Source organism: Phragmites australis, chromosome 1 (genome assembly GCF_958298935.1).
Source record: "Phragmites australis chromosome 1, lpPhrAust1.1, whole genome shotgun sequence".
Taxonomy (NCBI): Eukaryota; Viridiplantae; Streptophyta; class Magnoliopsida; order Poales; family Poaceae; genus Phragmites; species Phragmites australis.
This window is the reverse complement of record NC_084921.1, coordinates 43092874-43118341: the sequence shown is the minus strand read 5'-3', so window position 1 is coordinate 43118341 and position 25468 is coordinate 43092874. Positions and strand designations below refer to the sequence as shown.

At 42.2% G+C, this 25468-nt stretch overlaps 4 protein-coding genes across 4 annotated transcripts; all 4 read right to left on the bottom strand.

The window, feature by feature from the left end:
* Positions 1-1591: 1591 nt before the first annotated feature.
* On the bottom strand, positions 1592-3794 carry LOC133920684 (heat stress transcription factor A-4b-like). Its single transcript, XM_062365285.1, has 2 exons — positions 3446-3794; positions 1592-2843 (listed from the first exon to the last, which is right to left on the bottom strand). Exons 1-2 carry the CDS (start codon positions 3659-3661, stop codon positions 1746-1748), a joined length of 1314 nt encoding a protein of 437 aa, XP_062221269.1. The 5' UTR covers positions 3662-3794; the 3' UTR covers positions 1592-1745.
* Positions 3795-5403: 1609 nt separating this feature from the next.
* On the bottom strand, positions 5404-8159 carry LOC133920693 (large ribosomal subunit protein uL13c-like). Its single transcript, XM_062365297.1, has 4 exons — positions 7809-8159; positions 6986-7171; positions 6541-6711; positions 5404-5908 (listed from the first exon to the last, which is right to left on the bottom strand). The coding sequence occupies exons 1-4, from the start codon at positions 8022-8024 to the stop codon at positions 5792-5794; spliced, it is 690 nt and encodes a 229-aa protein (XP_062221281.1). The 5' UTR covers positions 8025-8159; the 3' UTR covers positions 5404-5791.
* A 9900-nt stretch (positions 8160-18059) lies between these two features.
* On the bottom strand, positions 18060-18921 carry LOC133889631 (oil body-associated protein 2A). Its single transcript, XM_062330081.1, has 2 exons — positions 18630-18921; positions 18060-18540 (listed from the first exon to the last, which is right to left on the bottom strand). The coding sequence occupies exons 1-2, from the start codon at positions 18919-18921 to the stop codon at positions 18080-18082; spliced, it is 753 nt and encodes a 250-aa protein (XP_062186065.1). The 3' UTR covers positions 18060-18079.
* Positions 18922-20318: 1397 nt separating this feature from the next.
* On the bottom strand, positions 20319-24054 carry LOC133885102 (protein NRT1/ PTR FAMILY 4.5-like). Its single transcript, XM_062324742.1, has 8 exons — positions 24016-24054; positions 23492-23551; positions 23344-23361; positions 22609-22729; positions 22058-22275; positions 21534-21974; positions 21292-21419; positions 20319-21189 (listed from the first exon to the last, which is right to left on the bottom strand). Exons 1-8 carry the CDS (start codon positions 24052-24054, stop codon positions 20319-20321), a joined length of 1896 nt encoding a protein of 631 aa, XP_062180726.1.
* Positions 24055-25468: the final 1414 nt, after the last annotated feature.

The following is a 25468-nucleotide window of genomic DNA, read 5'->3' as shown; positions in this document are numbered from 1 at the left end:
ACACCCATAATGTTAGATCACAGACATGCTTCGTGTTCTTACAGGTGAAACAATCATATTATAGAAATCTTCCAAACAGACTCTAGTGGCTACATCAACCAATCATTCTGAAATAATTGCATTATATGAAGCATCACATCAATACGTGTGGCTTCGCAGAATGATAAACCACATACAACAATCATGTGGTATTGATTCTACTGAATCATATATCATTATCTACGAAGAAAATACTGCTTGTGTTGCTTAGATGCAAACATGTTACGTAAAGAGCAATATCACTAAGTATATTGCACCTAAATTGTTTTATTCTCATGAATTACAATAATGTGGGTTGATAAATATCTTGTAAATTAAATCTTGTGATAATCTCGTACATTTATTCAAAAATATGTTCATAGTATTGATACGCGATGATTTCGAGATATGTAAGGATCAAGGAGGGTCTCCTCCTAAATGTAACATGTTCATACATCATATTGTACTCTTTATTCTTTATGAGTTTTACTTACAAAATTTCTCATAAATTTTTTTAATGAGATAATTCCTACACAAGATCATATGTCATTTCTCTTATTTTTCCTACCATGATTTTTAAAAGAGATACCAAAAATATATCTATTATTCTCTAAACTCACTTATGTGTTTTTCCTTTTAAAAAGTTTTCTCATATGAGTTTATAATGAGAAAATAATCAATATATTGTATTATTTTCATCTTATTTTTCACTTGATTTTAAAAGAGTTTTAACAATATATCACTATTACTCTCCTTATTTTTTTTCACAGGATTTTTAGACAAATTTTTAAGATAATATGTATACACATGGACCGATATCGATCAAAGAGAACAGTTAGAGATCAAATGATCAACATCAGCAACTGCCTGTCCATTGAACGATTAGGTGTCCATTCAGAAGTGGTGTCTCCAAACGAACAACTTATCACTTATATATACACTCATAAAAAATCAATAAAGAAGAAAGTTCAAATCATTATCTACTATTGCATTACAATCCTATCAAATCTCAACAAAACGAAGCAGATCCACATGATTGCGAAAACCGGGAGGAACCTTGGAGACAACTAGCTGAGCTGGACATATAAGCCGGCATGATGAATAATGAAGGTCCTTATTTCCCAGCTGAAAACTATTGCCAGCTATTCAGATTATACCTGTCCCTGCAGAGAAAATTAAGACTCCAGCTCCTGACACCTCACCAGCACCGAATGCAACACTTTGCAAAATAGTTTGGCAGGCAGCAACTGTGTGTTCATAAAAAACAAAAGAAAAGAAAGGAAAAAGTAAAAAAAAAAATGCAGTAACTTTCACGTTTCGAACAAAAAAGGTGTGCCTTATGTGCCTACGAACACGATAACGTATGAAAAATGAGTCCGTGCTTATAGTTTATGTATTCAATAGTAACAAGGAGGATAAATCATATGTGATATATAACAATATCCACAAACCTGAGAACCCATAGAGATTGCTGACAAATAGTATCAGAAAGTTTCAACTAACCAAGTATGAGAGTGTCACGGGAATATTATAAATAGTCCCTCCAACGTTCTAAACACAAGCAAAGTACAAGGGAAAAAAGTATGATACACTACAAAGTAAATGTCAGTCAACATATGTCACCGTGTGAGGTAAAGATATGATACACTGCGAAGTAGATATCAGAGGTACCATGGTCCTATGTGTTTCTGTGCTAATTGTTTCTCAGCTATAAGAAATACAAGCAGTTAGGTTTTCTCCGCCGAGGTGAGATGCCCCAGCTTTTCTGTCCTCGGCTCCACACTTTTTTTGCCCCACCAATTTTTTCCCCGGTTTCCTATTCTCATCTGATCAGTTTTGTTGTCTCCATCTCGCCGTTCTGATTCGGCCTCCTGATGTGCATCGGACCCAGGCTGCTCAGTAAGAAATTGCTGCCAAAACCCATCGTTTACCCCGGCTGCTGCAGGAGGGGGGTCCTCGGCAGGTTGATCTCTTGATGGAGCAGTTTCTGTAATAGCAGGCTCTAAATTAACATCTATCTCAGACACCTTAGCTCGCGAATCTGTACAGGACTGCATTTGAGGAAGGGGAGGACTTTCTGCGCAGCTAGTTGACTCTGTTACATCATGAGAAGAGCGTGAATCTCCTGCACCAGCTGAAGAGGTACGCATCCTTGAAGGAGGCAATGGCACACGATGATCACTTTCCCCAGACGAATGGAGCTCTGTGATAACAACAGCTGAAGAAGGGCCAGGGATACCATCATCATATGAAATATCAAATGCTTCACACGCTTCTCGAAAGAAATTCTCAAATGAGTTCAAGGAAGATTCCATTTTGTCAAATGATTCTCGGCAAACTGGAGAGTTTGTTAAGTCCCCATGCGTAATCTGATTCCCCTGAGCATCTGCATCTTGATGGAAAGAAATAGGTATCGGCAGTCTCCTCTTCTTTCCGTGATGATCGGGTTGCTGTACAGAGCTAGATACAAATCCTGGTGCCTTTACAATATCTCTGACATAAGCTATCAGATTCTTCTGCCGATCCTCCAAAAGTATCAACTTACCTTCCAACTCCTGCATTCGTCTCTCAGTATCAAGTTTCTTTTGTGCATTCTTTTCAAGCTCTAAGGTCAGAGCTGCATTGTCGCATTTAAGCTTCTCAATTTCATCCTCATATTCCCTCCTTTCATTATCTGCTAATGGCCCGGGTCCGGCACCCAGAGTGTGAGATGAATGGCTGAATATAGGCTTGCGCCTATGTATATTTTTCAGCCGGTGCCGTTGTCCCCTAACAAAATCCTCATTTGCAAACTCCCATTGTTCGGGATCAATTTTCCTAAAGCCCTACATAAGAACAAGTGGAAACATATTATGCTAGCATCACAGAAACATGCATTGTCAAGGCTCATAAGTAAAAAGAATCATGTACTGTCAGCAAAAGAAACAAAGTAGACCAGCTAACTTATCTTAATTCAGTTTGGTGTCTTCACTTTGGTCTAGCCGTTTTGGTGATTTAATGTGGGTGTGGAAATAGATGTCTCTTCAACATCATTTACCGTTATCAGAGGATCATTTGTCAACTGGTCCCCAAATTCTATCGGATTAAGAATGAAAACACATCTCACCAAGCTAATTCAACATACTAGATATATAGGGAAAAAGGGTTGACCTTGGTTGCCTACAAGTATGTCACATGGAAATAAACCTAACGCCAAGTCACCAATCCGATATACCAACAAACCGACCAATTCCTTTGGCCTAAGACACTTGTTCAACAGCTAACAAGACGCCCAATTCTACCGAATTCTAGGATTCCCACACAGGCGCAACAACTATAGCTGAAAGCAAGGCGCCACCACGCATTAGGACCAAAACCCAATTCAGCCAGCGGCAGAACATGGAGAGTGAGAGAGGGGGTGATGGGGGCAAGGATCGTCTTGGCTTACGTAGGTGTTGAGCTGTCGCACGAAGCTGGAGAAGTTATTGTGCTTGAAGTACTTGGGGAGCAGATCCCTGCAGAACTCGTCCTGGTTGGCGACGACGAAGCTGGTGCCCGGCGGCGTCCACAGTACCACCGCGTCCGTCGCCGGATCGTCCACCATCTCGTACGTCTTGCTCAGGAACGGTGGCAAAGAAGACGCGCCCCCGCCGCCCCCCTCCATCCCCACAAGGAGCTGCTCCTCAAGCGGCGGCGGCGGCGGCGCGGCGCATGCCCGGTGATCCGGGCCGGTTGGTCGGAGGTCGGGGGAAAATTTACTAGAAGGGTCGGTTTGGCATAGCTTTTGGTACTAACTCTTACACTGAAATCAGCTACAGCTCTATTAAATAATAATTTATATTTTTAACTCTCAAAATAATTTTGTAAAGTAGTTTTTTAAATGATAGATGCTGTAAGCTGAAAAGAACAGCTTTTCAGATTTATTTTTCGTATAGAATCATTTTCTTCATATAATTTATTTTATAGAACCACTTTCGGTCATAAAATTAGAGTTTGTTTGGCAGAGCTCTTAGACCCACTCCTATAGTAAAATTAGTGGGAGATTTGTCAAATATCAGTTTGCAGTTTTTCAGCTCTCAGAGTGATTTTGTGGAAGTGATTTTCTGAAATAAATTAGATAATAGAGCTAAAAAAACTAACTTCCCTCTTATTCATTTCTCGCACATAATTATTTTCTACATAGAGTTTATTATAGAGAATCACTTTCATCCACATAATCATTTCCCTTAAAAATCATTTTTTACAAAAAAATTAGATAGAGCTATATCAAACAAACACTTACTTTAAAAAAATCATTTCCCCATATAGAATTTGGATAAGAGCCCTACCAAACATAGCTTTGATTGCAGCGTGGGTCATAAGAGAGTCGGAGGGCATGAGGGGACGGCAGCAATGACGTGTAGAAATGGCAATGAGGCTTCGTTCCTCAGTAATTAATAGGGAATTCCCCTATTAGTGATGAGTATAAAAAAATTTGATCCTCGTAAATTTATATAGGGATGGGGACGGAAATATGCTCCCCGTCTTCGCTTCCCATTATATCCTGATATCACACATATACATATTTTTCTTATATATAAATATATAAGTATTACATTATATATGAGAAATAATAAATTACTCTTTTTATCTAAACTAACATATTTAACCATCTTATATTAATTACCCTTATATACATCAATAAAATTTTTATTTATACTACATATTATTCGTATAGAAATAATCAATTATAATTCTATTTTACATCATATTAAAAACTCGATCCATATAAAATTTCTCTTAAAGATAGAGATGAGAGAAAACTTCTCTCACTAACTAAATAGGAATAGGGATGAAGAAGTATTAGCCGGCAGAGATTGCCGCGTTGCCATCCCTATTGACGCGTATAGGCGCCGCGGCTAGTGAGTAGTGAGCGCGGACGTTGATCGAGCCAATCCGTGCGTGCAGGCGAGGGTCATGGATGGGAGCCGTGGGAGCTCGGTCGCGGGGGCCGAGTGGATGGATGGATTACGGTCAGGTTTGACTTCCTCGCGTCTTCCATCCCTGGCTGGCCTACGTGCATCGCGCTGCCTCCTCCACGGCGAGCCCCTGCCGACCGAAGCCGTAGGTTCCACTCCGCGGGCCGCGGCCACCGTCATCCGACCCGGTCTAATTGATTAGGCTTGTGCCGTCCACCGGCCGTTGCTACAGTCAGGGAAAGGGCAATCGGGGAAGCCATACTGCCGTTGCCGTCTGCCGTCGTCGTCGCCGACATCAAATAGGACGTGCACTCCGTTCGAACAAAGTTGATTGGCCAAAAACAACCGTGCAAAGTTCATGTTCCGTATGATCTAAAAACAAAAGAAGAAAGCCAAGGAAGCTCACATGTTTAACAAAACGAATTTTGCCAAACATAAAAGGAAAAGGTGCCGCACCAAACTGCCCAGTTTTAATAAGGTTGATTGGCTTTTAGGGTTTGTCCCCTTTATGCCCAAATTACACCTTTTAAGTTCGAGCCCAACAATGAAACATCTACTATCCCATATCAGGTAAAAAAAAATACAAACTTCAAATGAACAAGCAGACATTTAGGGCTGATTTAGACCGTACCGTATTACATGACTAGTCATCGACTAGAAATATGAACGAAAGGTTTTTATTTTTTGGAAAAAAAATCAAATTACAAAATTTACCCCCCCCCCCCCCCCCCCAAGATGCTTGAATTCTGGGGTAGCATTCCAAACATTGGGCAAAACCTTGAAGGGAGGAATTCATTGCTGCATCTCTTTTTCAGTCGGCGGGGGGCGGGGATTCTCTAGTCAGTTTTTTGTATTCTTTTATCCCTAATAGGCAGTGGAACAGGTTTTTGAGCCTCGTGCGGATGTTCCGCTCCTTTGTAAACCTTGAGGTGGGTAAACAGTCTTCTTCCCAGCTGTAAAATGTTCAAAACGGTGAGCAGAAAATAAATAGAATAAGTATAGTATATATGCCGATATGAGTTCAGTAAAACACGCCACCAACATGAAGAGAGTGGCCAGAGTAGAATGCTTCAGAGGACACAAAAATATTTTGCAGCCAAAATGGAAGTTTCAGAGAACACATCCGGTATTTTGTTAGTCATACCATCTAAGCAATTAAGTTTAAAAGCAAATATGTTTGAAGCACATGCAAACGTAAGGAAAAACTACTTGACAACATCTAATCAAATAAATTGTTCTGGAATTGTGACTGTTGTTCAACAACAGTATTCCCTTGAACTTTAGATATGGGATACATGCTGAAAGCCCTGCTTTCACTCGGGAACATACGCTGAAGCATGAAAGACTATGGCCATGATGCACCTCAGGATTATTCATCATAGTTCACACAGATGTCTCCGCAGAGATGCTAATTAACACATTTCGGACTTTGAAAAGATAGGTCAAACTTAAAATTGGTTACCATATTCACATTTTTTTAATATACATTAGGAGTTACGCAAAAGAAAAAAACGTGAAAGAGTTTTTTTTAATGTACTCATGATGCAATCAGCTAGTTAAAAGGTGCCACAAAATGATGTCTTACCCTGCCCTTGGGAAGCATTCCACGCACTGCATGTTCAATGATTCTTTCCGGAATCCTTTTCTGAAGCTGGTCAAAAGTTTCTACTTTCATTCCTCCAGGCCGTCCAGAGTGCCTCCTGTAGAGCTTCTGCGACCGCTTTTTACCAGAAACAGCAACCTTCTCTGCATTAACCTATGCGAACATAAAAAGTTTGCATGCCTTTCAGCATGGTAGAACATGAAGCACACAGTATTTGCGTGGTAACGAGTCTTCAGAGATACAGCAGTGTCGAAAGAACCACATTAACATAAAACACAGTATTAGTTTCAAGATGACTTATAGTGCTAGTTTGTTCTGCTCCTAATGTTATGGACCTTTCTCTATTTTTCTTAAAAGAAGCTGATGGGAGTAGAGTACCCTACTGTGTATAATAATATATACTATTTTAGAGGAAAAACATGCATACCACAATAACAAAAGCACCCATGTCCACACTTGGAGTGTATGTGGGCTCATTCTTTCCTCTCATATGTACTGCAATGGTGGACGCTAGCCTGCCTAGTATCTTGTCCGATGCGTCAACAACGTACCATGTTTTTTCAGTAGTTACATGATCTGCAGCCTTAGGATACCATGTTTTATTCCATATGTCCTGCAAATTAAATTGCTCGGTCATATTGATGTACAACACAAGTAAGTCAAAATAAAAAAAAATATTGATGTACAACACAAGTAAGTCAAAAGAAGGAGAAATAATGAGATATGGTACAAACGAACTGTAAACATTGTGCCCATGCTAAATGATTCTAATGAGTAATATGTATGAACAATCTGGTGGGCAATCAGAGATGAACATTATCAAGCCCATGCAACACTTGCATAACATATGTAGTAAGAACAAAGTAATTTTTCACCACAACTTCCTTCCTTTCTTATTTTATCACACATCTATTGACTTTCAATTATATCAAGTGACTACATTTTATTTGAGATCATTTCCATTGAAAACTAAATAATTTCGCCATGAACTGCCAGTAACTAATTTTGGATGTGATGGTATATAAATAGCATGTAACAATTGCATAATTGCATTTCAACTTGCTTATTCACGAAAATAAGGGAATTGACCGAAATGGACTGAGGTGACCGAACCAATCTACATGAAACTGAAGAAAATTGAGATGGATGCTGCACGTTGCCCAATACTTATTCTACAAGCATATTTCAGAGCTGCAGCGAGCAGCGGAACAGTGCCTATCGTTCCAGGACAGGAAAGAGAAAATCCATACGGGGCCGCAGAGCTCGTCACCCTCGAACATGAAGCGCTCTTCGCGGGGCACGAGCGCCGCGAGCGGCTGCCTCTTCTGCTTGTCGCTCTGCTCGCACCGCACAGCCAGGCCAGCAGCGGTGGCGCGGCGCGGCGCGTGTCTGGCCAGGCGGCGGTGGCGGGGAAGCGGGGCGAAGGTGGAGGAGAGGAACGCGGAGGCGGCGACGGCCGTGGCCATTGTGCTGGTGTGAGCTAGAGCGGCAGGTGGAGGTGTCTGCCTGTCTGGCGCTGGGACGGTCTGGGTTCAGTGGGATGCCGCTGCCATTTCGCTTCGGGGTGGCGGGGTGCAGAGTGTGGAGTGGATAAGGGTATAGGACGAGAGGGAAGAGGACGACATGGGCTTAATGGGACAAGTGGAATTGTAGAGTTGGCCCATGAAGACACCTATGCATATTTGGTGGAGCTCCGGCTAAAAAAAACCTTAAAGATAGTTATCTTTGTTTTAGAAATTAGAGTTAGAGAGTGTTTTGTTTATATATCTTATTTTTATTTTATACTGAAAATAGATATTTAAACTATTTTATTTTATCTTATAAACTCTAAATTATATATAAATTATAGAACCAAATCAGCTCATCTTCGCTGCATCAAAACACAGCTACCCTATATATAAAAAGAAACACGTTAGCTTCGGGCATCTTATGATCAAAACAATGGGCGTCTCTAGTGCACCAAATTGCCTAACACAAACTACTGTTCCCAGACAAGCCATGAACTTCAATGGTTCTCCGAAGTCCGAACCTTTGAGTCCGCACTCAATGGTTCTCCGAAGTCCGAACCTTCGAGTCCGCACTACCTGTAAAATTCTTGCATTCCAAAAATGTCCTCGGCAGCAAGGCTATCATCAAACCTTGTTCATTCATGTTTCCGCATCGGCCTATCATCGTCATCAGTTGACTGGACGTGAGAACATCTCAGCAACGAACAATTCAGACCACGCAGATTACAGCTATCTTCTCTTTCAGTAAGTGTCTGAAATCCTGTAAACTAATTAAACCTTGTAGTTTCTGCATGCTGCAGTAAATACGTTGAGTTTGCCTCGGAGTGGTATGTGTCATAGTCATCATCAACAGATTTGTATATGATTCTCTTCACCACAGAATCAAGTCCTGTGCCTTCAGGAAATGCCAAATTTGCCAAAATTTTGGGACTAAGGAGTTTCAAGCAAGCTGTCAATATCAACAACACAAAACTAATCATGTTATTGCTTAATTTTCAATTGTACTAACAAATTCAAACTAGGAAAGGAGCTCAAAACTCAGTAGTTTCTAAACAAAGATAAGCTTACTGAATAAAAAAGAATGAGCTAGTAATAGGCAGTGAGAACAGCAAATTTGAAACTTTATGTGCTCCGTGATTTGTCAGAACAGTCAATATAAACGAGCAATTTGACTAATAAGTTTCAAACAAAAGGTGTGTAAGCACTTTCTACTCCTATTCCACCGAATGTAGCTTTGCTTTACAAACAGGTGCGTAAGATCTAAAATGTTCAGTCCAATTGCTAATTTGCTATGATCTACCTAATGAATTGTGCAAAAACAGTAGTCTGCAAAACATAAGCACAACATACAGCGCAAAAGGACACTCGCATTACAAATTTACCATAACAATCGGTTCCTATTGTGCAATGTTGCGAAATCCGTACAGATCCATCATTTGTAACCATTAGGGCCAGGGAAAATTGGGAACAGGCTATGCGTAGATCGACCAAATGTAGGGGGGACTCACGCTCGCGCACGCCACGGACGAGGCGCGTGGTCGGGTCGAGCCGGCCGAAGATGGATACGGGCGGGGCGGGTGTCGGGGCGGGGCGCGGAGCCGCGATGCCTCGAAGAGGAGCAGCGCGACGGCCGGGAGGAGCAAGAGGACGGGCCACCACCGCGCCACCAGCCGCCGTCGTCGTCGGACACTGTGATGGAGATGCTTCGGATCGTCGACGACGGCATCGGGGAAGGAAGCGGTGGTAAAATGGTGGCGGTGGGAGTGGGTTTGGGTTTGCCATTTAGCGGTCGGTGGGCTCTCGGCCTGGGTAAAACCGGTCCGGTCCCAGGTCATTTAGGCCAGACCTGGGCAGGAAAATAACAGCCCAAATAACTCGGCCTGGCCTGGGCTTTTTCTTCAAGGTTCTCACTGGCGCAAGATTGCTAGTGCAAAGGAGTCTGGAGTATGGCAATGGGAATCTATGCTGCCCGCGGGTAAAAGTCCTAATAGGTTCGAATTTAGGTTGTATTATTTGTTCATAAGTGTGGATGCAGGTTTATATCTAAATTTAATGGGCACACATACGCATGCATAAAAAAAACTTACTCACGCCGTTTTATTCGCGTACCCGCTCTAAGTATGTGACATGTGTGCCTCAATACATGTATAGTCTTAGTAAGTGTGTTTAAATACTTCTACATTATTTTATTTCTGTCTTATTTCTTGCCCTTGATTTCTTGCTACTCTAGTTTCTCCGAGCACAATTTGTAATCAATACACATTTGAATAGATACTTCTATACTCCCTAAACATGATTACTACCGGAGACATAATATCCGAAGAGGATGACCGCCAGAAACGTATGAGCTCGCAACGATATTTCTTTCATTGGAATATGAGGGGAGTCTCTTATGTCGTTGGTGGGCAGACGGGTCTGCCTGTGTGTATATGGTGCTCGTGAGCCATGGGTGTGAGTTTCATTTCTTCCCCATGGTGGATAATGGGTTCAGGCATGGTTTTAGGAATTAGCTTGTGGGCATGGGTTTCTGCAGCCCCTACCTATGGGTTCTGTGGCCCCGTTGTCATCCCTAGTCTATAGTTCATAAGGCTATTCTTAGAATCTGTTTGGCACAGCTACATCTTCGAGATCTATACTGGATCTGGAGTTTGTATGGTAAAATAAAATAGTTTAAACTTTTATTTTTAGTCCAAAATAAAATTATATGGCTCAACTAAATACCCTCATACCATCCATAGCTCCAGATTCAAGATTTCTTAGATCTAGGTAGAAGAAACAAGTATATATACTCTTGATGCATAATGTCTAATAGTAGTGCCGGGTGATCCCTGATAATGAATCCAAGGTATACCGGATAGCGGGCACATTGATCTACGTTTCCTATGGGTGTGTATCGAACGAACTCAAAAACACAGGGATTTATTCAGGTTTAGATCTTTCATGGGATAATAGCTCTATATCCTATGTATTTTCTTATGGATTGAGTGAACTTGTTACAAAGTGTTCTTCGTGTCTCTTCTCGGACTTCCCTCATCCCTTTATATAGCAAGGAAAAAAAGGAATATATATAAACAAACCATGTCAAACGCCATGACAGACCGACCCCTGACGAAGCCAACTACCACTAGCCCATCATGATGTCGGACAGGCATGCATGCTCTGCTTTGGTCGTCCTGCACATCCTGTCCTATCATTGAACACCGTCACACTTACCGACCAGGCCATCTCATAGCATTAAATGCTACAGGACAGGTCACTTCTCCACCATGCCTGCCCACAACCTCGCTCGTCGAAAGGGAGTACCCAGGGAAGGAAAATACTCAAGTAGATGGCACTAAATGCGTCCTGACAGGTTAGCTGAATACCTGCCCTGTAACCAGCAAGGGCTGGTCATAGGGTTTCCATCTGCGACTAGTGGGATGGTCGCACGAGCCCGCCCTGGTCATGCGATGTGTCCATGATCTTGAAAATATCTACTACTGGTTGTTATTTGGCGGTGTGAGGCTCGCCTTATGGAGCACCCCCTTATCTATTACACTAACAGTAGCTCCCAAGCTACATCGTGGATGGGGCGGACTGAGTGGTTTGTCGTAGTAGATCGTGGTCGCTAAGCGACGAGTGGTCATGGTCGGGCTTGGTCGCGCCACTTGGATCCTAAGTGAATGCATGTTCTGAAGGTTTATCTAGCCCTTAAGTGTGATTTTGGTAATTAATGATAGTACATATGGACTAACAATTGTATTGAAAAATTTTAGTAAATTGTTCCATAAGTAATGCATGGAAGATTGAGCATGGATTTGAGGAATGACATATGATGAAGATAGATGCATCAAGATGAATGAACTCCAAGTGATGCTCATGAGATAAAGAAGAAGCTCAAGAAGATTGACGATAAGGGTGAAGACTAAGTCACTTGTGGAGATTAAGTGACTTAAGGTATAAAGTTGTCAATTGAGTTTTATAGACTAATCATGTGCTATGTGCTTGAGAGTGAGTGGGGTTAGGTTCTATATGAAGATTGACAATAAAGAATGAAGTCAAGTCACTTGTAGAGATTAAGTAACTTAAGGTATAAAATTATCAATTGAGTTTTATGGACCATCTCATATGCTATGTACTAGAAAGTGAGTGAAGTTAGGTTCCATATGAAGATTGGCAATAAAGAATGAAGGCCAAGTCACTTGTGAAAATTAAGTGACTTAAGGTATAAAGTTGTTAATTTGGTTTTATAGACTAACCCATGTGCTTTGTGCTTAAGAGTAAGTTAGGGTTAGGTTACATAAGAAGGTATGAGTTGAATTGAGATATTCAATATGTCAAGTTGGAACAACAAGATCAAGACAAGCTTAGTGGACAACTTATGTGTTTGATGCTTGTGGTTCATACTTAAGTGGTGAACTGGATGAAGATGATGAAAAGAAAGAAATCTTCCATGCTTGGTGCATGAAAAGCAATCAAGTGGACTTCATCAAGTTTCCAGAAGGGCAAGAGAAGATCAAGATGGAAGTAGGGATGATCATCATCATCAAGAGAAGAGGAGTTGGTGATGTGCCTTGAAGAGCTATGAGAAGCATCGATGCTTGGATGATGTGTACGTCAAGTCCGATAGGATTGCTCAAGCCAAAGCTATAACTAGAATATGTTTTCTAGTTTTGCCGGTCTTAAGGAGTTTGGTGGGAGACCGGATTATAGGATTGATAGTCATACTATCAAGAGGGGCTGCTGAAAGCATTGCTCGATTGTTGTGTCGAGTGCTCAAAACATGTGCTTAGTGCGTGATGAATTTGTGTTAAGAGTTCACTTTAGGAGTCCAGGGTATGTAAAAGTTGTTTTAGATTTAACCTTTTGTGTTGTTGGTCTTAGTGGTGAAAAGTGATTGTAGCCGAGACTTAGTGGTATTTGGCATGTTCCATATTACTCCTAATTTAATCTTGGAGAATTAAGCTGTGGGAAATTGGAGGAAGTACCCAAATCAGCTTTCGGAGCATTCCTAGTTTTGAGCTAATGTGTTTGGGATCATGAATTGAGTGGGGATGTGTAACCCTCTGAATAATCTTTGCATAGAGTCTCAAATTGTCAAAATCGGACTTCGAGATCAAAAGTTATCGCTATTTTTAAAGTATGAGCTGTGCTAAAATCAGAAGTTCTGATCTGTCAGAACATCGATGTTTAGAAGAGTCAGTGTTCTTGGTTTGGATTTAGTTTTTAATCGAAAGTTCTGATCCAGGGATCGAAAGTTCCGATGTCAGTCGGAAAGTCCAATTTTTTAGAAATCTGGTGTTCTCAGGTTCAGATGTTTTTAATCGGAAGTTCCGACCTGGGGATCAAAAGTTTCGATATGTTGTTTCTCCTAGATCTAGGAGTGAGTTTCATCCGGAATTGACCGTTGAGATACATGAGATCGGAAGTTCCGATATGGGGATCAGAAGTTCCGATATGTTAAGTTTGAGTTCAACAACTAGTTTTTCAGAGTAGGGTATTTATCCCCCTTGGCCTCCTTGAGTGGGGCTGGTTGCTTTACTGCATTTGTGGTGCTTGTAAGAGGTGTTAGAACTTGGTGTTCCACCTTTGAGTGCTCCCCTCCCCTCTCTATGAAGATTTTATGGGAATCAAGCCTTTATGGCTTAGTGAGGATAGAGTGAGGTGTGTGAAACTTGTGTTGCTTGTACATGTCGTATTAGTTGCGTATGTTTGCGCACTTGGCGTTGATTGTGCGCGAGTTCAGGAGTTTGTTACTCTTGAAGACCACGGTCTCCTAGATGGTTCAGTGGTGGATTGACGGCGATCTCCTTAAGTGCAGATTGTGAGGAGGCCTAAAAGTGATTGCGGAACTCATCATCTTTGGAGTGGAGGAAGAGTTGGCCGTAGTAGAGGCGAGGAGTGCATGTGTGCAATCTTGTAAGAAAAAGGATTAAAAGATACCCAACTAAAGTGTGAACGAGCTTTCTCAACGGAGACGTAGGATATCGATAGATATCTAAACTTCAGTAACAAATCATTTGTCTCCGTATTTCCTTACTCTTATGCATTACTTTGATATCTATGCTTGTATGCTTATTTGTATGTGCATTGAGTTAATTTCATGATATTCAAATATGTCATTTTGGACTGATCGAAAGTTTTGATGAACAATATTAGAACATTCGATGAATAGTAAAATCAGAACTTCCGATAAACAGTATCAGAACTTTTGATGAACAGTAATTTCAGAACTTCTTTTTAGAGTTCTGTTGCATATATTGCTAGATATCTTTGTTACACTAGGATTGTAACATTCACATTTATTTAAGGTGATAGTGTACTTAGTTGAGCTTAGCATATTTAGGTTTTCAATTGTGAAAAATCTGTTAGTTTTATTTTCGCTGCAAGTTTGAGCCAAATAGTAAAAAGGTCGAAGTTTTATAAAAACGCATATTCACCCACCTCTAGGTGACATCGTTGTCCTTTCATGTTCGCCCTGGGGAGTGGTCGTTGACGCAGCCCACTTTTGTGGTTGACTCAATAAACTGCATTCCAATGGGAGGTTAATTGTTTGAAGAGAGAGAGAGAGAGAGAGAGAGAGAGAGAGAGAGAGAGAGAGCAGGGCATTAATTATCGCCGGATCCCAGGGAATTTCAGTACCCCACGTGCGACCTTTTGAATTTCGAGCGGACTGAACCCCGCCGGTTGAGATACTTCAACGACCCTTTTAATTAGAACGCCTATAGTTCCCTACGAATCCTTTTGTCTCCCCCGTCTCAGAGCCCTTCGTTAGGTCATGTGTGTTCAATTGAACACCCATTAATTTTGGTAAAAATATTAATTAGGAAGCTATATTACATACACACACACACTAGCACCCATGTACGTATTACACACGTGAAATCAATAATATTGTGATGGGAGCAAAAAAATTACACAAGTAAAAGTTAAAATAAGAGCTGATGATGCATCCCTAAAACTTCTCAACTTAAGATAGCGGAAGCATACACATCTTTGCCTAGGAAAACGAAATGGCACAGAAAAAGAAAGGAAAGGGCAGGAGGTTGAGCTATCCTCCGACAAGCAGCATGGCAAAGCAGGCTCCGAGTTGGATGCGACCATGCATGCAAGGCATATGAGGTGATTGGTTATTGCCTAGGGGAGGGGATCAAGAAATTTCATTATGTTTCTAATTAATGGGGTCCAAGTATGAATTTGAACCATGTGATTAAGACTTATGGACGGTAGATATCAAAAGGTCATACATAACTATTGCATTCTATATCTAATTATAATAGAAGATGTAGATTGATTCTAGTTATTGGATATAGATTGAAGAAAATAATGGTGTATAATACTTTTTTAATGTTGATAGCACATATTAATTGGAGGTTTCCAAATTGATTGAAGGTTTTCAAATAATTGAGAGGGGAGAAGATGGGAGATCAATTTTGATTGTGGACCGTTTGATCGTGTAATATGTATGGTGGAGATCATTTGAATCTACCACAACTTAGGGGTATGGATTAATAGTTAGGAGAAAGCATGGATATTTGATGTAAAATTTGTTTTCTAGCTCATTATTTGATACACATCAAGATCACTTTGGTGTAGGTGCTATTTGTACTTTGATATTTGTTATTATGGACCTTTAGTTTTTATATGAAACAATGCTTCAATGTCATCGCTGATGACTATGAATATCCTCTTAAAATTATTAATCCGCCACCGCATATAGTAGGAAGATTAAGGGCCTCTTTGGAGCGCAAAATTTTAAAAATGTAGGAATAGAAAAAACACAAGATTTGAGTTGCTTGTTGCTTGCAATCTTATAGGAATCATAATGCAGGAAAACTTCCAGTGAACCATTTGGATGTAACAAAAGAAAAATACATGAATGAGAGAAGAGCCATAGAATCAAAGGAATTTTTCCATGAGGTTGGACCTCATGCTAGAAATCCTTTAAAATTCCTATGGAACAAGATATCCCATAGGAATTTCTTAGAAATTCTAGATGTCCAATCCTTTATTCCAAAGGCCTCATAAGAATTTTTCCTATAGGATTCAAATCCTTTTTTTTTTTCATTTTTCCTTTGTTCCAAAAGAGGCCTAAGGATTCTTGAGTCAACAATCCATCATGCAATAGGTACATTTGTTTCGTCCTTAAAGAAGAGGTATTAACAAACAAGATTACACGATCTTGGTGTCGCATGTGCCTAACAAACAAAAGGTCCATCAGTCCATGGGACGTCTAAGTACAGATAACCGATACTGCTACTTATACAGGTGACAAGTTCATATGATTATAATCATTCTTTAGTTTTTGTCTCGAAATTGACATCCTTGGTACAAGAATTTGGTAATCATTAATTTATTACAAATAGAAATATGGTATACGATATATCTTGAAGATGGACCACATAGTACACGTGTCATTTGTTTACTATGATAAGTTTTATAATGGTCATAAGGTAAATAGGAGATGTACTGATATTTCAGATAATTTATTATATTTATACAAAATTCAACTCCAAATTAGAAAGAAGTCCTCTAGATTTTTATAATTAATATAATATGAAGAAGATACACTTAGAGACTTCAAGTACGGTACATCTTCATTATCGGACTATATATAAAAACGAGAGGCATATCCAAAAAGAGAAAGTAGGAGAAGCTCGACTATATATGAAAACAAGGGGTACATCAAAAGAGGGGAAAAGAGGAAGAGAAAGAGAAGCAAGATTGAAACAAGTGGTGGACACACGATGAACAACTATAGGACTTATCTTTTTCTTCCTCCCAACCCCCTCTTCTTCTTATCCCTCCTATCTCTCTTTCTTCCTCCCTAGCCCCCTCTTCTTCTCTCCTAGAGTCTCTATTTTCTGTCCATGGAGCACCAGAGGGTAGAGGGGCTTAAGTTGGAAGCAAATTTTATAGGGCATTATTTTAGAGAAGATCATCTCTCATGTGATGATACGTGTCTACTCTATCTCTGCTCTTCGGCCCAACCATCGGATCACATGATAAATAGCATGGATAGGGTCTCACGAGGATCTTTCTGAACAGGATACTATAAAATTTACTTTTGCTTAAGCCCCAGCATCTAAGATCCCCCCTGGTTGAAACCGCTAAAAGCAAACTTAATCGAATAAAAATAAAACAACCCATTAAAATCCACATCATATTCCCTCTCCATGGAACACCAAAAGGTAGAGGGGGCTTAAGCCGCATGCCTTCCAAAGATTCGCCCTTGGTTAAAACTGCTAGAAGCAAACTTAGTCGGATAAAAATAAAAATAACTTATTAATATCTACAGTAGATTCGAGGCGCAGTTAAGTCATGACCATGATCGATATAAGATCAGATAATATTTATTTAAATATTTAAATAATCGAATTTGGCGAACGTCAACAATGGTGGACACTTAGCCATGAAGCGTAAGGATTGTCTACTAAGGCTATCTCCAACAGATACTCTAAAAATTCATCTCTTATAATACTATTACAGTATCCCCTAATACTATTACAGTATTTCCTAATCTCCAACAGCTACCATATTTCTTACCTTCCATTACTCTCCTCCTCCCCTCAGACCCACAGGTATACTCAGAGAATAGTATTAAAGATTGCTACAGTAGTCCGCATATTTGCTTCTACACTGGTCTGACCGTATCTCTGTTGGGACTAATGCTACTTCTATTAGAGATAAAAACGTGCATTATAATAGTCCGCAAATCATTGTAGCACTGGATTTCTAGATTTTGCAGCTTCCGTTGGATGGCCTAATAACTGCCGAAAGCGAGTCAGACAGCAAATTTCACCAATATTGGGGGAGTGAATTCATCATTTCATCCGTACACCACATGAGGCTGACTCGAACATTTATAAACATGTGCATGCCATTCATGAGTTGGTAAAAGCTGCTGGATACTCGTTGTTCGGTACTTATTATTACACAAGCTTCCTCAACAAGATCTGTACCCTTAGATGGCCTGATTTTTTTTGGGGAACACTTAATTGATGACCTGATGACATGGGAACAAGTTGAAGTGCTCACGGGAACGGCGCGTGGCGCTTCATCTCGTGCGGCACGACGTCGACGGCGAACCCCTTGCGGTGCCGGAGCCAGTAGTCGGCCGCCTGGCCCGGGTGCTCCTCGGCGGGCGCCTCGACGTCGACCCTGGCGGCGCGGAGCTCCTCCGTGGAGAAGCCGTACCTGTCGTCGCGCCTCCGCACGAGGTCGGGGCGCACGGTTGCCGCGGGGTCGGCCTGCGGCGACACCATGAGCGCGGGCGCGCCGAGCGGGAGCTTGTCGCCGCGGTCCACCTGCCAGGTGCACCAGAACTTGCCGAACGTGGTGGCCATGTGGTCCAGCTCCGGCTTCTCCAGCATGGCCGGCACGCGCGGGCTAGCCCACAGCCCCGCCTTGATCTCGTGCGCGTGCGAGTGCCACAGCCGCTGCTCCTCCGCCGGCAGCGAGTCGAAGATCTGCCTCGACACGATGTACTCCACGCCTGCAACAACATTCAAAGACGCATGCAATAATCCGTGGTGAGCATGCCAAAGATTCGTGGCGAGAAGATACGATGGGTGACCGGCGCACCGATGAGGCGAGCGTCGTGGCTGTCGGAGTCGTAGACGGCGCACTGGAGGACGTCCTGGTTGAGGCGGGAGACGTAGTGGTGCGTTTCCACCTGCCGCTTCGGGTCGTGTGAGTACAGCGCGAACGTGCACACGTGCTGCTTCACCTGCTTCACGGGGCGCAGCGACTGCAACGCCGCCGCGCCCATGTCCAGCACCTTGGACGCCACCGTGGTCGGCTGCCCCGGGGGCGCGGTGTCGCCACCGGCCGCCGAGGCCGGAGATTGCCGTGGCTTCTCGTCGCTGGACGCCATCGGAGCTTGGTTGGTTTTGCGTTGGTGGGTACGTGTTGGATCCGTGCGCCGCGTGTGTTTTTGAAGGCGCGAGGTTGGAAACTTGGAAATGCTGCCGTGTGACACGTATGGAGTGCGTGGGTTCGACGTGGCGGACGGCATGCGACTTAGGTGGCAGATGCGTGATGCAGCTGTGGCGCCAAATGTTGGGGTTGATAAGAAGCGAGCGGGGTTTGAGGCGCGGGTTCGGGATAAACATCAGCCGATTTTGAAATCGGCTTTGAGCTTCACGAAACGCTGCACTGGCAATTTATCAGTCACAGTCGTACAGAAATAATCGCTGGAACTTCGTGCTTTTCTTGATGCTGTTTAGACACTAGTGGATAGTGGTAAAATCTCATTGCCTTTGTGAAATGAATTTTTTTTTTTTAAACTGCTATCCTCGATATCTCAGAGTATAGATCAATTAGTAAGGTGACTCATGCTAATAGCGTGGCTAGGTTTATTGTAATATTTTGTCACGGTAATATTTGATTAAAAATTAATCTTTTATCTTTTTTACGAGGTTAGTGTTATTTAGTTATAACACGTATAAAATTAGAAGAGAGATAAAAATTATGTTAGTAGAATAGAAAATTATTTATACTTTAAAATTGTACTCAAATCATATACATGTATTAGTTCAATTCGTATATATTTTGATCGGTTACTAAAATCGTGAGTCATTGTAAGCAGCCAAACAAAACTCAGAATAGATTTCTTGCATGTTGTGACTTGTCTGTTGCCTATTTGATGCAACGACCTTTAGCTATTATCTCAGTAACAATTTTGATTTTTTTTCATTATTTTTATTATGAATTTTAGCTATTGATTAATTGTATTTTTATTTTAGGTATTGATTAATTGTTATTATTTTTTCTAAAACTATATTTGATATGGATTCTTCTTTTTATATTCTAACTTCAATTTCATTATTATTAATTTTATTTTATTGGACACATTTAGATATTTTACTTCTCAAACCATATGAAAGACGAACAACTAATTTTCAATACTTTTTTAATTTTGAATTTAGCTATTTATTAAACATATTTGATATTAACTTTTTGATTAAATCTAGACTGTTAGATGTTCATAATAATAAATGGTATATAATTTTTTTCTATTAACTTGGTAATTTTGTGGGCAGAGCGAATGTAATGGCTCTTTTTCCTCTCAAATAATAATATAGTAATAGATATTTCTTCGAACAAAAATCAAATTGGTAATCCTGTGCTCCATGTCAACAAGATATCAATCTGCGTGAACTCAAAAGGCAACATGAACCTTGCACGTCTAATCTATTTAGACTCATAGAGAGACTGACCGGGAAAGATAAATGGACCACAAGGAGACTAGCCAGAGAACGGCACGAGTGATCACACTTGCCGCTGCTGCTCAGGCGCTACAGCCTGTTCCTGGGGCTTGTACTTATACCAGCTGGACCAGAAGAGGTAGTTGAGGAAGTTGAGGGAGCTGAGCACGGCGAGAAGCCAGAAGAAGAGGTCGAGGTGGTTCCGGTTGATGTTGTTGCCGGCCAGCCATCCGCCGCTCGCCGTGGATCCCTTGGTGGCCGTTTTGACGGCCTGCACGATGATGGTGCTCAGGAAATAGCCGAGCGACAAGGAGCACCACAGGAACGACGACGACATGGACTTGAGCGCCCGGGGCGCCTGCGAGTAGAAGAACTCGAGGAGGCCGACGTAGGTGAACATGTCGGCGATGCCGAACACGGCGAACTGCGGCGCCAGCCAGAAGCAGGAGATGGGCAACTGCTGTTCGGGGAGCATGTCTAGCATGCCGTGCCGGGCGGCCACCTTCTTGCGGCGCACCTCCACGAGGGCCGCGATGGCCATGGAGATGATGGAGAGCACGAGGCCGACGCCCACGCGCTGCAGGTGCGAGATGCCGTTGGGGTGGCCGGTCACGCGGCGCGCGAAGGGCACGAAGATATGCTCGTAGATGGGCACCGCAAAGATGAGGAAGGCGAGCGGGATGATGGGCAGCGACGCCGGCGGCATCATGAAATTCTTGCCGAGCCTCGTGTCCATGGTGGCGCCCTGCCCAATGGAGAAGGTCTGGAGCTGCGCGAGGCAGGTGCCCATGACGATGGCGCTGCAGAAGATGGGCACCATGGCTAGCACCGTCTTGGCGTGCTCCACCTGCGTCACCCTGCATTGACGCCACGGACTCTGCGTCGCACCCGTCGCGTCATTCGGTGCCTGAATTATGGCCGCCCTGTCCAGGAATCTGCGAATGCCGTGCAATAAGCGTCAATGCAGTATCAAGGGGCCGGGAGCTACAATCTCTGTTTCTTGGGACTGAACAGTACGTGCATCGTGAGCTACCAACCTGAACGGCTTGTCCCTGTGCGCCACGAACTCCGTGTCAGGGGAAGCTTTGCTCCGGCTGATCTCGTACAGCTCGTCAGGGTTCTCAGGGAGCTCAAGGCTCCTGTTCCTGAATGCAGCGACGTATACCTGGAGACAACAAGTTCCAGTAGCACGTTGAGCAACGTGTATCGATACATACATAGTCTGCATGGTTTGTTCCTCTGATGAACGTCGAAGAAGAGAAGAGAACAGTTCCTTGACCTGGAAGATCTCTAGAAGCGCGCTGCTGCCCTGCACGGTGGCGATGCGGTACCTCGGCAGGCCGGCGACGAAGACGATGAGGGAGAGCGCCATCACGCCAGTGGCGACGCCGAAGCCCTTGTCCCAGCCCTTGATATTCTGGATCCACACCAACACCGTGCAGCTGATGGCGCCTCCGGTGCAGAGGCTGAGGAACAGCCAGTTGAAGCAGCTGGATATCTGCAGTTTCTCCTTGGGGTGCTTTTCGTCGAACTGGTCCGCACAGTGCGCTGGCAGGGCCGCCTTGATCCCCGCCGAGCCAATGGCGATGAGGTACAGCGCCAGGTAGAGGTGCACCTTGTTGTGGCCGTGCACCCGCTGGCACGTCGGGTCCACGGGGAAGTGGCAATTCGGCGGCTTCAGCCGGTCGGAGTGCGCCTGCAGCGTCAGCAGCAGGAGCCCCTACAAGAATAACGTCAGCGGGATTCAAGTGACAAAGCAGCAAGAAAGCATCAGATTGTCGGATACATGCATGCAATTCGTACCACGAGCTCGATCAGAGATGATATGATCACAGTCTTGTATCGACCAATAAAGGTGTCCGCGAAGACGGAGATGAGCACGGCGACCATGTAGCTCGTGCCCATGTAGTTGGTCAGCAGGTTGGAGGCGTCGGCATAGCCGATGTGCATGACGAAGAAAAGGTACAAGATGAGATTCACAGCCAGAGACAACGAGGCAAGGTTCTCAAATCCAAAGTTCGCTGCAAAAACAACCAGCACATCTCGGAGTGTCAGACTTACGATTTAAAGACAACCTTTTTGCTTGTTTCTTTTTTGCGTACGGCATATCCAGCAACTAGTAGTAAGTATCACATAATAAACACGAGGTTTTCTTGGTATAAATCTCAATTGGTTACTAAACAAGTTAGATGATCAAGCTGAATATATATTTGGCTCAGATAAATTTGTTTGACAAGTACCCTGACTTGACTGCTCGAGCAGTGAACTCCTGAATGAAAATCAAGTTCAAAAATAATGCAATATTTCTTTCTAAGAATTAAGAAAGATGGCAACCATTCAGGGACAGGAGTTACCAAGAATGAAGATAGTACTGGAGACACCGCCATGGCGCCCTCGCAATGCTGGTCTTCCCCTCCAATCAACCTTCCCTTCAACAACTTCATACCCCCTCCCTTCAACGACATGCGTCTCCACCTAGTACAGATCATATATGTGATAACCAAGTCACACCTTTCTCGTCCTTTTGGCTAAGATCAAATTTGTGAATAACCAATTTACTACAGAAGATATGGAAATATTGAATAGTAAGCATAAGATGAACCAAGAAAGATACCATGGAGTGTACTCTGCCGTTGGCTTCAGACACTTCGCTTTGCTCCTTACAAATTTTAAGAATAGAACAAGAAGTGAGAGACATTGAAGTGGGAAAGAAACAAGCTATTTCAGATAGCAAAATAAGCCATCAATCGAGATGAGAGTTATCTCAGGTTTTTGTGAGTATCACCTAAGGTACAAATAAGGCATTGTCATGAGTGAGTATGAGTGTAAACTATTGTTTGGTGAGTATCTACAATTGTTTGGTGTAATAACACAATTAAGTTCCTTGTTTTGTTTGTTCTTCCTAAGCCATTTAAAACAGTGCCCATGAATGTGGAGACATGATATTTTCCTTTCATATAACTTCGTTATTTGTTAGGATCAGAATTTAGCAAATTCAGTCCAGGTAAGGAAAAAAAAGAACTATCCATAGGTGCCATTTAACAGCTCATGCATGCACAAGCTATTTTATATAATAATAGTCTATATACCTTATTCCCATATTTCCTCTACAGATTAAATAGAAAATTCAACATAAGCATGTTTCTTATGATGCTTATGTTTTTTAAGATATAACACAATACGCTCAAGTTATTTCAAAAGAAACACGATAAGCATTAGATGAACCAGGAATGATACCATGGAGATGGGTTCTACTTTGCCGTTGGTTTCCGAAACTTTGCTCCTCTCCTCGTTTTCCTATCAAGATTTCAAGAAATTCACACAAGTAAGAACATTGACATGATTAGAAGATCGAAATGACAGGAAGAAACGATCTACCGTTTTGGCCAAGAAGGCAAGAACTGTCTAAGGTAGACTGGTAGACAGAAGGTGCAACTGCAAAGGCCTATAAAGCATGCTGCACGAACAAGTCTTTCCTAGGATATTCTCTTTATTTTGTTTATTGTTGATGAATTATTAATAGATACGGGCATTAGATGTGAACTTCTTCGAATTCTTTAGTGCAACTTTGTGGATATGTACAAACACAGCTGCCAGATATTGGGTTAGAACTTAGCAAACTCAGTGCACATAATAATGTTCTGTCCTGTACATAGTAGGCTCCCTGGGGAAACATTCACGGATGTGTTTTTCAAGGACGGGATAATGTTTCGTTTCCGTATTCGTGATCACGTCACATATCAACTTCAGTATGAACGTACTTTTACAATGTTGAAAATGACACCAAGTGTCTCGTTCATCGCTGAAGCTGATCAAACCAAAGCATAAATTGCTCAGATACAGTACCTGAGAGTGATATTTCATTGGAGCATTGTTTGCCATTTGCAAGGGCCGGCGCTGGTATATATTGGATTTTGCTTCACAACACACAATCTAACATTCTAACCAATCCAGATTCCACGGAGACGCCAAGAATGTCCCTGCGGAAACACCAAGTGAGAGCTCATAAGGAAGCAGGAAGAATCTTCATTTCAGAATTCTCCCAGCCTGCACTCTGCATATTTCTGTTCCTACATTACTGTGCACAAAATAAATATTATAGTCAGAAGAAATTTTCTTCTGAGTCAATTCAACTTAGCTTTCTGTAAAAGGTTTGAAAATGTCAGAGGATTTGCAAATGGGCAGGGAAACGGAAAGAGATAATTCCTTGTATGCCATCGAAATATTTCAAAATCCTCGATTTGCCATAAAAAAGGTTCTCATTTCTCAGGTGCCACTACTTGAATATTTCCTTCCCTTGTGTACCACTGCCGTCAATTAAGAAAAATTTAGTGTTTTTATCCTCTATGTGCCTTTAGAATTAGGGTAAAGATAATTTTAAGTAGTGGCGGATCGAGAATTTTGATAATTTTTAATTGTATACAGGGAATTGTCTCAAAGAGAAAAGATGTCGACGCCAACGACTCCCGTTTGGAAGCATCAGCTGCCGAGTGATCAGTGCAATCAAGCACCATCTGCAGCAGCAGTAGCAAGAAGACCATGTCTCCTCGTATCCACAGTTACAGAGATCACTTGTTTTCCCTTTCAAAATGAACAGCGACTCATTGTAACCATCCATGTGATATCGTCAACCTTCTCTCTCTCCTTGGACACATTCAATGTAACAGAAAAGCATACAGTAGCTACTTCAAAAAAGATTGGAAACACGGCAAAATGACATGCATATGACCTACAAGTTTGCTGACACTATCACAAAAGGATACATGAATTTCAGCATAACAGCCATTTTGCATAGTACAAAAGATAATGATGAATGCCTTGATCCTCGTCCCTGACTCAGTCTACTCGATTAATAAAGCGAAGCTATCAGTAGCAGCAGCAGAAGCAGCAAGGAGGGCAATTCTCGTATTTACACGTACAACGACTCATTTGTTTCTCTCTTGAAGAGAACAGTGGCTCCTTGTAGCCATGCAACATGACATGAATATGACCTACAAGTTTGCTGACACTATCACAAAAGGATACATGAATTTCAGCATAACAGCCATTTTGCGTAGTACAAAAGATAATGATGAATGCCTCGATCCTCAGTCAACTCGATTAATAAAGCGAAGCTATCAGTAGCAGCAGCAGAAGCAGCAAGGAGGGAAATTCTCGTATTTACATGTACTGATGTACAACGACTCGTTTGTTTGTCTTTTGAAGAGAACAGTG

Bases quoted from the DNA above. Each gene is read 5' to 3' on its own strand.
- LOC133920693 (XM_062365297.1), bottom strand. From the start codon at position 8,024: ATGGCCACGGCCGTCGCCGCCTCCGCGTTCCTCTCCTCCACCTTCGCC. The intron at 7,172-7,808 runs GTATGGATTTTC...TTTAATTTGCAG, and splicing joins GTGACGAGCTCTGCGGCCCC to GACATATGGAATAAAACATG. The intron at 6,712-6,985 runs GTATGCATGTTT...ATGTTCGCATAG, and splicing joins TGGGTGCTTTTGTTATTGTG to GTTAATGCAGAGAAGGTTGC.
- LOC133920684 (XM_062365285.1), bottom strand. From the start codon at position 3,661: ATGGAGGGGGGCGGCGGGGGCGCGTCTTCTTTGCCACCGTTCCTGAGC. The intron at 2,844-3,445 runs GTAAGCCAAGAC...GTTCTTATGTAG, and splicing joins TGCGACAGCTCAACACCTAC to GGCTTTAGGAAAATTGATCC.
- LOC133889631 (XM_062330081.1), bottom strand. From the start codon at position 18,921: ATGGCGTCCAGCGACGAGAAGCCACGGCAATCTCCGGCCTCGGCGGCC. The intron at 18,541-18,629 runs GTGCGCCGGTCA...ATGTTGTTGCAG, and splicing joins CCACGACGCTCGCCTCATCG to GCGTGGAGTACATCGTGTCG.
- LOC133885102 (XM_062324742.1), bottom strand. From the start codon at position 24,054: ATGAACGAGACACTTGGTGTCATTTTCAACATTGTAAAA. The intron at 22,276-22,608 runs GTAACTCCTGTC...TTGTTTTTGCAG, and splicing joins CAGTACTATCTTCATTCTTG to CGAACTTTGGATTTGAGAAC. The intron at 21,420-21,533 runs GTCAAGGAACTG...TGTTGTCTCCAG, and splicing joins CGCTTCTAGAGATCTTCCAG to GTATACGTCGCTGCATTCAG.